Genomic DNA, 10,909 nt, shown 5'->3' with positions numbered 1-10,909 from the left:
TTTACGGGTGAGGTCTGGATGCTACTGTCTCTTTAAGGGTGAGGTCCGGATGCTTCTGTCTCTTTAAGGGTGAGGTCCGGATGCTTCTGTCTCTTTAAGGGTGGAGGTCCGGATGCTACTGTTTGTTTATGGGTGAGGTCCAGATGCTACTGTCTCTTTAAGGGTGAGGTCCGGATTCTTCTGTCTCTTTAAGGGTGAGGTCCGGATGCTACTGTCTGTTTATGGGTGAGGTCCGGATGCTACTGTCTCATTAAGGGTGAGGTCCGGATGCTACTGTCCCTTTAAGGGTGAGGTCCAGATGTTACTGTCCCTTTAAGGGTGAGGTCCAGATGTTACTGTCCCTTTAAGGGTGAGGTCCGGATGTTACTGTCTCTTTAAGGATGAGGTCTGGATGACTGTCCCTTTAAGGGTGGGGGGGGGTCCGGATTCTACTGTCCCTTTAAGGGTGAGGTCCGGATGCTACTGTCTCATTAAGGGTGAGGTCCGGATGCTACTGTCTCTTTAAGGGTGGAGGTCCGGATGCTACTGTCTCATTAAGGGTGAGGTCCGGATGCTACTGTCTCTTTAAGGGTGAGGTCCGGATGCTACTGTCTGTTTTATGGGTGAGGTCCGGATGCTACTGTCTCTTTAAGGGTGAGGTCCGGATGCTTCTGTCTCTTTAAGGGTGGAGGTCCGGATGCTACTGTCTGTTTATGGGTGAGGTCCAGATGCTTCTGTCTCTTTAAGGGTGAGGTCCGGATTCTTCTGTCTCTTTAAGGGTGAGGTCCGGATGCTACTGTCTGTTTATGGGTGAGGTCCGGATGCTACTGTCTCATTAAGGGTGAGGTCCGGATGCTACTGTCTCTTTAAGGGTGAGGTCCGGATGCTACTGTCCCTTTAAGGGTGAGGTCCAGATGTTACTGTCCCTTTAAGGGTGAGGTCCGGATGTTACTGTCTCTTTAAGGATGAGGTCTGGATGACTGTCCCTTTAAGGGTGGGGGGGGGGGTCCGGATTCTACTGTCCCTTTAAGGGTGAGGTCCGGATGCTACTGTCGCTTTAAGGGTGGGGTCCGGATTGTACTGTCCCTTTAAGGGTGAGGTCCGGATGCTACTGTTCCTTTAAGAGTGGGGTCCGGATGCTTCTGTCTCTTTAAGGGTGGAGGTCCGGATGCTACTGTCTCATTAAGGGTGAGGTCCGGATGCTACTGTCTCTTTAAGGGTGAGGTCCAGATGCTACTGTCTGTTTTATGGGTGAGGTCCGGATGCTACTGTCTCTTTAAGGGTGAGGTCCGGATGCTTCTGTCTCTTTAAGGGTGGAGGTCCGGATGCTACTGTCTGTTTATGGGTGAGGTCCAGATGCTTCTGTCTCTTTAAGGGTGAGGTCCGGATTCTTCTGTCTCTTTAAGGGTGAGGTCCGGATGCTACTGTCTGTTTATGGGTGAGGTCCGGATGCTACTGTCTCATTAAGGGTGAGGTCCGGATGCTACTGTCTCTTTCAGGGTGAGGTCCGGATGCTACTGTCCCTTTAAGGGTGAGGTCCAGATGTTACTGTCCCTTTAAGGGTGAGGTCCGGATGTTACTGTCTCTTTAAGGATGAGGTCTGGATGACTGTCCCTTTAAGGGTGGGGGGGGGGTCCGGATTCTACTGTCCCTTTAAGGGTGAGGTCCGGATGCTACTGTCGCTTTAAGGGTGGGGTCCGGATTGTACTGTCCCTTTAAGGGTGAGGTCCGGATGCTACTGTTCCTTTAAGAGTGGGGTCCGGATGCTTCTGTCCCTTTAAGGGTGAGGTCCGGATGCTACTGTTCCTTTAAGAGTGGGGTCCGGATGCTTCTGTCTCTTTAAGGGTGAGGTCTGGATGACTGTCCCTTTAAGAGTGAGGTCTGGATGCTACTGTCTCTTTAAGGGTGAGGTCTGGATGCTTCTGTCTCTTTAAGGGTGAGGTCCGGATGACTGTCCCTTTAAGGGTGAGGTCCGGATGCTACTGTCTCTTTAAGAGTTCGCTTACGCTCACTCCCGCGCTCTTTCAGCCAGATGCTCAGCTCAGTGAGCCCGACTCAGCGAGGAAAACGGCAAGGGCGGGAATCCGGGATAACAGCGGATCGGTACTGCATCCGCGGATCCAGGAGCAGACCGGGGTCAATTAATCGGGATTCATCCAGGGGCATCTTGGATGTTGAAAGTTGCAGATCAGTACACGAGCGGCAGTTGACAGAACTGTGGACCCGGCATCAGTTCACGAACACCAGGAGCACTGAGTCCGAATATAAGTCCGGAATCCCATCGGGGTCTGCAACTGGTCCAGGATCATTCCATTAGTCGGGATCACAGATCAATCCAGGAACAGCAGATCCGGGAACGCACTGGGTCAGTAGGGATCACATCGGGTTCCACCCATGAAAAACGCATCCGGAATCAAACTGGATCAACCAGGATCAAATCGGGATCAAACCGGGAGCGGCCCGGGATCCGTCCAGGATCTAAGTGGGATCAATGCACGACCATCGGATCCGGGATCGGATCGGGAGCAGCCCGGGGTTGCGGCGGGATCCGCCCAGGAACAAGGTCTCCAGGAGGCGGCCGGGGGCAAGGAGGTGCCGCAGCCGAAGGCCTGGGCTGGGTCACGGAACCGCCTGTCCCACAATCTGGGCACCGTGGTCCGAGTGAGGGAGAAGAAGGGCAGGCTGAGGGCGGCCATCCCCTACATGCCCTTCCCACTGGCGGTCTTCTGCCTCTTCCTCAACACCTTTATCCCTGGAATGGGTAAGGACCCTTTGAACGCATCCGTCCCGGGGGTGGGGTTGTGTGGGCGGACGGGAAGTGGAGGGCTGAGAGATCAGCGAGGCAATGCAACAACATCGAGTGCACCACGGCGCCCGCACAATCCCGCAAACCCAGCTCAGACAGCCAAGCATCAACCCAGCACAAGGTGAATCAACCCCTCGCAACCCGCCACAGGGGCAGCTCAGACCAGAGAAGCTAAATGCATGCGGTGTAAACCAGCTAAACCTCACCGTACCCCAACAAAATAAAAAAAACAACCGAGGCAAAGTAACACGGGACCCTGGCCAATACAGACCAAATACAAACCAGACGCATCACAAACCAACCAGGCACAACATAACCGCGAAGGGTCTGCTGTGTGTTGCATATTTTTTACTGTTTGTGCTATTTGACAGCGGCACGTATTAATGTATGTGATTATTTTATGTGTGTGCGTGTGTGAGACAGTGTGTTGTATAATTTCAGTTTGACAGTTGGTGGGTCTGTCTCTCTCGCAGTTTCGTGCGCGAGTTTGGCTGGGTTGGGTGGATGTCACTGTGGGTGTCTCTCCTCATCGGTGCGTTTAACTCCGTGGATGTGTCTCGCTGTCTGTGAGCGAGTTACACTCCGTGGATGTGTCTCGCTGTCTGTGAGCGAGTTACGCTCCGTGGTGTGTCTCGCTGTTGGTGGGGGAGTTTCACTCTGTGGGTATGTCATGGTCAGAGGTGTGTCTCGCTGTTGGTGTATTTCACATAGTTAAGCCCAATGTGTAGGAGAGTGTGCAGTGCGGTGCTGGAAGACGATGGACATCGGTGAGGTAAGGACTGAGTAAAGAAGGAGCATTAAATATCTGAGAAGAATTGAGACAGGCAGCGCGGGGTGGACGAATCGGATACTGCTGGCTGGTAGGATAAGGAACTCCCAGTACTGGACTAACAATCCAGAAATACAAGTCTAAACCCTGCCACTGCATCTGATTATGAAAACAAATCTACTCTCAGTGCCGATGGAACCGCTGGGATTGGGTTTAACACCAATATTAGGGGAGGGAATTGTCATTCTCATCCAACCTGGTCCATATTTGACACTAAACCCACATCAATAGAGCTCTAGAGTCAGAGAAACAGGCCGTTTGGCCCTTTGAGTCCATACTATCCTTCCCAAGCCCTCAGCCTTCAATGCTCCAGAGAAATAAAACTCCGTGTGTAGAACCTCTCCTTTAGCTAACATCATAATTGATGTGAGTTTCTCAAGTAGACAATCAGCTCCTACTGTGTCCTTTTGTAATTTAACCATTCTGTGATTCTATGAAGAGAAACTGATAACCGTTGTGATCCACGGTGACTAAATCTTCAGTTCAAGGAAATTCAACTCAGAATTGATTAGCTGGAGTCTAAGCTTCTGACCCTGATGCATCAGGGAGGGGATAAAGTTACTAAGGGGCACCTGGTTACAGTCAGACCCCTTAGCTGAAGGAGGTCAGTGAAAAGGGACATGATGGGAGAAATAAGAAGATAAGAAATAGGAGCAGGAGTCAGCCATCTGGTCTGTCAAGCCTGCTCCGCCATTCAATAGGATCATGGCTGATCCGGCCATGGTCTCATCTCCACCTACTTGCCTTTTCCCCATAATCCTTAATTCCCCTACTATGCAACAATCTATCCAACCTTGTCTTAAATATATTTACTGAGGAAGCCTCCACTGCTTTATTGGGGAGAGAATTCCACAGATTCACCACTCTCTAGGAAAAGCAGTTCCTCCTCATCTCTGTTCTAAACCTACACTCCTGAATCTTGAGGCAATGTCCCTTCAATCCCTTCACTGGAACTGTTGCTTTCTACACCTTGGCATTTCAAGTGCTGGCCTTAAATGTACTGCCTCCACCACTCCCTCAGGCAATGTTTCCAGATTCAACCACCCTTCCGGGAGAAAAGAAAATCTTCCTCAGTTCTCTTTGAAACCTCTTATCCCCTTACCTTTAGACATCTCTCCTACCCTAACTGTGCTACTCAATTTTGTCTCCATCCATTAGGCCAGGGATTCCCAACCTTTTTAATGCAATGAAACTCTACCATTAACCGAGGAGTCCGTGTACCCCAGGTTAGGAACCCTCATCTTCAGCCAAACAATGGCTAACACTTAGATTTTAGAAATATATTTTACAAGTGATATATGGGAGGGGCAAAAATAACAGAAAAGTGGTCCAGCATTGTCTAACAAGTGGGGATAAAGAGGATGTTAGATTAAAGGAAAAAAAGCTTGTAAAGCTTCAATGAAGATTAAAGTAAATTGGGTACGTCTAATGAGAGACATAAAACTAAATTGAATAAGCTTCCTTAAGTGTTTAGGAAGGAAAAGATAAGTAAGTTAGATTAATGGTATTCACAGAAGTTACAGAATGGGAATAAAAGGAATTAAATAAATTGTTTGTGTCTGTCTGGAGGGAGTCACAGAAAGCCTGGAAATTTTGAAGGATGATGATATTCAATTATATCATAAGCCATCGGGTGTGAATGAGGAGCTCAGCGAGATTAGCATCGTGGAACTCTTAATAGGCTGAAAGCTGATATAAGAGCAATGTTTGAGAGGCGTTTAGCGAGGAAAAGAATGGAGGGATGGGGATTGCATGTGAGTAGGTGTGCAGTTTAAATTGATATGATGGCTGGCACAGACATGGTGAGCCAAAGAGCCTGCCCACATGCACAGGACCTGATGTCCTGCAGCCTGGGGCAATAGAGTTGGTGAATGCACTGGCTGTCAACTTCTGAACTTCGATGAATTCAAAGCTAGCCACTGCCACAAATTGCCACGGCCCAGTACCACTGTTGACTGGGAGGAGCACGTGGGGGATATGGACAGGTTAATTGAATGAGCAAGGATTGGCAGGATGGAAAAAATGTGAGGTCATCTTCGAATATAAAAATAGAAAGAAAGAGCATTCTTGTAAATAATTGGAGATCAGAATGTTCAGAGGGATTTGGGTCCTTGAACATGAATCACAAAGTTAACATTGAACCTAGTCTGGAACTGTGATCAATATCCATGTCAAGTCATGCTTCAGAGAGTGGGCAAAGGAGATTTACCGTGATGCTACCTGGATTAGAGAGCATGTCTTATGAGGACAGTCTGAGCAAGCTGGGGCTTTCTCTTTGGAGCAAAGGAGCATGAGAGGCACCTTTATAATAAGATTATGAGAGGCACCAATTGAGTGGACAGCCAGTGCTTTATTCCTGTGGCAACAACAGCCAGTACAGGGGAGGTCGTTCGAGTGGAGGATAGTTTCGGGGAGATGTCAGAAGTAGGTTTTGTACACAGAGAGTGGGGGGTGCCTGGATACACTGCCGGAGGTGGGATAGAGGCTGATGCAATAGAGACTCTTTGACAGGCTCACGGACATAAGAAAAATAGAGGGTTATCAGCTATGTAGGAGGGGAAAGACTCTCTCCTGCTGGAGATTATCCGTGACATGTATGTCACTTGTCAATACGTTGGTCTTGCCTATTAGGCAAGTCACAGGCTCTTAGACAGGCAAATGAACGCGCAGAGAATGGAGGGATAGTTGGAAGTAGTCCAGCACAACATTGTGGGCTGAAGGGCCTTATCCCTTCCTGTGCTGTTGTATGTGCTAGTGCAGGTCTGGGCCGCTTCAGTTGCTGTCGAGTTGAGTTACAAATGTGCAGGTAAGTGTATCCCTTGTGTGGGTTCATCCACTTGCAGCCACTATCCCAGTCCCTCACCTCGTTTGGGAGTTGGCCAACTCATACAGCGATTATGGAATCATACAGCACAGAAACAACCCCTTTGGTCCAACAGATTTGTACTGACCTCTCTGGCCATTTACACTAATCGCTCTAGGTTCCAATCCTAAGCCTTGCCTGCTTACAGAGTGGGTCTGCCTGAATATCTTTTAAACGTAGTGATAGCATCAGATCTGACCTCTTCCTCTGGCAGCACATGGGTAAAGAGGGAAACATTTCCCCTCAGATCCCTTTAGGCCTCCTCCCCCTCACCTGAAACCTGTGTAGCCTTGTTTTTGTCAGCCAAGCCAGTCCCGGCAACAGACAGTGACGTCCCCACGCAGTTCATTCTACCCTGATGCTGCTCTCGTCTGTTCGACAGGGATATGACCAAGGCTTCCTCTCTCGTCCCATGTTCCCTCCTCTCTTCAGACTGCCGGAAAAGTTGGACAGTTACTCAGAGAAGTTCCTAGCTGTTATACGGGCAAAGTTTGGGGAGAAAGCCTTCAGGGCCCCCCGGGGTTCACCTAGTGACGGGGTCCAGGTGTCAGAATGTCAGGATAAGGCTGAAGAGCAGGGGAGAGTAGTGGGACTCGACTAGAATCTTCTAAAAGCCCAGTACAGGCTGCTGGACTGAATGGCCTCGTCTGGTGCTGAGAGTTCGAAGGAGCATTGAGGAGAGGGAGCAGGAAAGGGAACAAGTCCCAGCAGGAATGGGAACACTGAGGAATTTTTGAAGAGGTGCTGCTGAAGTCCAGGCTGCATGCCGAGAGCTGACAGAGTCAAAGCTGCAGGAGCTAGACTGGTGGTTACTATGGCAGCAACGGCTGCCTCGTTGAAAGAAATGAGCGCACAAACAGCTCAATATTTGGGCACAGGGGCAGGGCCGTACCAGGTGCCGGGGGGACATTGTAAGGCCAATGATGAAGTACAGGTTTGAGACTGTGTAATGTCATTTCCAGCCCACTAGTGTTGAGGAGAACAGAATAATCGTTATTCTAGATCTGATGCAGCACAAAAATCTCACAATAAATGTAAATACATAAGGTAGCTTATATACATTGATTGTATGTACACAAAGTGACGCTAGGCACAGGAGTGACTGGCAGGAAATGAAGTCGTGGTGGTTGGGGCTGTGGCGGGGTGGGTTAGTGGGCGGAGGTGTTGATCAGCCTTGCTACTTGCAGAACGCAACTGTTTTTGAGTTTGGATGCTACGTAGCCTCTTCCCTGATGGGTGCAGGACAAACAATCCATGAGCAGGGTGGGCAGAATCCTTTATGATGTTGTCGGCCCTTTTCCGGTGCCTTCTGTATACACGTCCTTGATGGCGGTAGCTGGTGCCAGCGATGCGTTGGGCAGTCTTGACTACCCGCTGCAGAGGCTTTCTGTCTGCCGCAGTGCAGTTTCCACACCAAGCAGTGATGCAGCTCTCTTCTGCGCATCTGTAGAAGGTTGTGAGTATTAATGCGCAAAGTCCAGCTCTCTTCAGCCCCCTCGGAGAGCAGAGGTGTTGGTGAGCTTTCCTGTCCGTGTAGGATGTGTTCTGGGGCCATGAGAGGCTGTATGTGAGTCCAGGAGTTTGAAACTGCTCACAGTGCTGCCGATGTAAAGGGGGGTGTGAGTGGTGTGAGTTCCCCCGAAGTAGACAACGATCTCCTTTGCCTTGTTGACATTGAGGAAGAAGTTGTTTGTCTGGCACCAGGCCTCGAGCTCTTCCACCTTCTCTCTGTAGGCTGTCTCATCGTTGTTGGTGATGAGCCCCACCACTGTGGTGTCATCATTGAACTTGGCAATGTGATTACTAGGGTGTTTGGTCGTGCAGTCATGTGCGAGCAGAGTGTACAGCAGTGGGCTCAGCACGCAGACCTGGGGGGCACCTGTGTTGGGGAGGCGTGTGGCAGCTGCCCATCTCTTCAGCTGCCAGCTCCGTGCCCCCGAGAGGAAGTACAGCACGTTTGACTGTGAGTTTCTCGGCTGTCTGCCATTTTCATTTTCTTCCAGAGGGTTGCAGTTTCACAGCGTTCGTTGACCACAAACCCCTCATGCACACGATGGCCAAAATACCAGACCCTTGGTCTATACGGCAGCAATGCCATCTGGCCTACATATCTGAATGCACAACTGATATACACATAACAGGGGGAAAGATAATGCCGTGGCTAATTGCCTCTCATGGTCAGCTGTTGAGGCCGTACACATAGGGGTCGACTATGCCGATATGACAGCCGATCAAGCTACTGACCCAGAGGTCCAGGTCTGGGCCTGGGGTTGGCCGACAATAAGTTTGGGGAAGTTGGGGTTTCTCTCCTGTGTGATGTCTCAACCAGTCGCCCTCTCCCCATCGTGCCGGCAAACCGGAGACAGACTGTTTTCGACTCCATACATGGTCTCTCACATCTGCGCCAGACGGCCTCACAGAAACTGGTTGTACTATAGTTTGTGTGGATGGTCTCAGAAAGGACGTATGTGATTGGACTGCAGTCTGTGTGGTAAAAATTAACCGTCGTGTTCAGGTGCCACTGGCACCTTTTGAGGTCCCTGAGTCAGAGGTCACCCCTCTCGCCTCGACAACGGCTGCAGACGTGGCTCGGGTGTTCATCCCCATAAATATTTCCTCTGACCGCAGTCCCCAATTCACATCAGACCTCTGGGTTGTGATGGCCCAGACGCTTGGCGTTAGGCTACATCACACCACAGCGTATCACCCGCAGTCCAATGGCCAATGCGAACGGTTTTACCGCTCCTTAAAGGCTGCTCTGAGGGCTTCCCTGGCCGATGAGTGTTGTCATGATCATCTCCCATGGGTCCTGCTGAGGCTGAGAACAACTCCAAAATGTCCGCCGCTGAACTGGAAAACCGGCAGCCGTTACGAGTGCCAGGCGATTTCATTCCTGACACCACCACCACCCAGTCGGCATCTCAACAGCATTCCACCCTCGTCAGTAAATTCAATTCCTTTTCACCTATTCCTACCCCCATCCTGACGTAATCCTCTTGGGTTCCTGTTGACCTATATTCCACCTCGTTTGTTTTCGTCCGCCATGACGCACACTAACATCCTCTTAAGCCCCCTTACGATGGCCCATTATGTGTTTTGGAATGGGGACAGAAGTCTTCTCTCATAGATAAGAGGGCAAACCTGAACGTATTTTGGTAGGTCCCCTTAAACCGGCCCACCAAGATTTGGAGTATTCCATTGCCTTGCCCCTGGTGTCACAACACGACCATGAGTGTGTCAATGTACCTTTGGATGAGCAGAGGCACTTATGGGTCCTCCATCCATGGAACACAGGACCTGAGCGGGGCAGCTTGTCCAATCTCCAGACAGGCTCACAATGTCGGTTTTAGTGAATTCTGGGGGGTCTGTGCAGGGTAATGTAACTGGGAGGAATGTACATAATTCACAACCACCGATATTGAGTTGGGGTTTCTTTTCAAGAGGCTGGTCTGATGTGATGATGCTATTACGTAAAGGTTTTCAGCGCAATTTTGTGTGTAGGTTTTGGAGTTCAATAAAATGTGTTATAGGTTTCTTTGAGCATAAAATGCCTCACTTGGTTTTATTTGCAAATGTCGACAGTCCGTCTCTTTCTTTCTCTCCCTGTTCCCCGCTCTCTTTTTACTCGCTCACCCTCTCATGCTCTGACTGTTGCTCTCATCCCCGTTCATCCCTCCTTCCCCCTCTTCCTTACTCCTGTCCCACCCCACCCCATATTCTTTCTGTCCAAATATGGTCATCTTCAGATCTTCTGAGAGGCCAGGCATACCAGTGGAATTCCTGAGAAAAACAGCAGAGCTGTGATTAAATAAACTGGTAGAATGCCTCACAATGTTTATTGTGGATTAGTGTCCAGACCAAAGTGAAAGTGGCTTTTCACAATTGCCATAATCGTAGCACATGGGAGGTCCAGCTAACTAAAAAGTTTATCTTGCTGAGATCCAGTACCCTGTGTTTGAAGTTCTTCACCCACGCTCTCAGTATCGCACTGGGAATTTCTGCTGGAATCTGCACTGAAATTTGTGAACTTGAAATCCACTGCTCCAGGATCTGACATCACTAGCTGAGGCCTGCCCACTTCTGTGGCTGGGAATATCACACTGAAAATGCTCCGTGGCTCTGTGGGAAGGGAACTACAGTTAATGCTTCTGATCCATGAACCGTCAGATGTGGGAATGTTTATTGGTGATTGCACAGCATTCACTTCCACTCATTAAATCCTCAGCAAGTTAGGCAGCCAGTACGTGAATCAGGACTGGCCTAATCAGGCGTGGCAAACCTTTGTAGAGCAATAATTCTCTCATGTGCCAAGGTGATTTTAAGCAGAAGTTATCATTAATAAATTAATTAATAACAATAATTATGGATTTTAAAAGGGAAAAACGCAAGTCAAGTTGTTTATGTGTATTCATTGTTTTATTATTAATGACAG

At 49.5% G+C, this 10,909-nt stretch overlaps 1 protein-coding gene across 1 annotated transcript in view; it reads left to right on the top strand.

The window, feature by feature from the left end:
- The first annotated feature begins 2,006 nt into the window (after window positions 1-2,006).
- stum (stum, mechanosensory transduction mediator homolog) overlaps window positions 2,007-10,909 on the top strand; it is a 30,590-nt gene continuing 21,687 nt past the window's right edge. Inside the window, exon 1 of the mRNA XM_063072521.1 lies at window positions 2,007-2,740. Within this exon, the coding sequence (XP_062928591.1) occupies window positions 2,374-2,740 (367 nt within the window). The 5' untranslated portion in view covers window positions 2,007-2,373. The remainder of the gene's footprint in view (window positions 2,741-10,909) is intronic.

The sequence above is a fragment of the Mobula hypostoma genome, chromosome 2 (genome assembly GCF_963921235.1).
Source record: "Mobula hypostoma chromosome 2, sMobHyp1.1, whole genome shotgun sequence".
Classification (NCBI taxonomy): domain Eukaryota; kingdom Metazoa; phylum Chordata; class Chondrichthyes; order Myliobatiformes; family Myliobatidae; genus Mobula; species Mobula hypostoma.
This window is presented reverse-complemented; position numbering and strand designations above follow the sequence as displayed.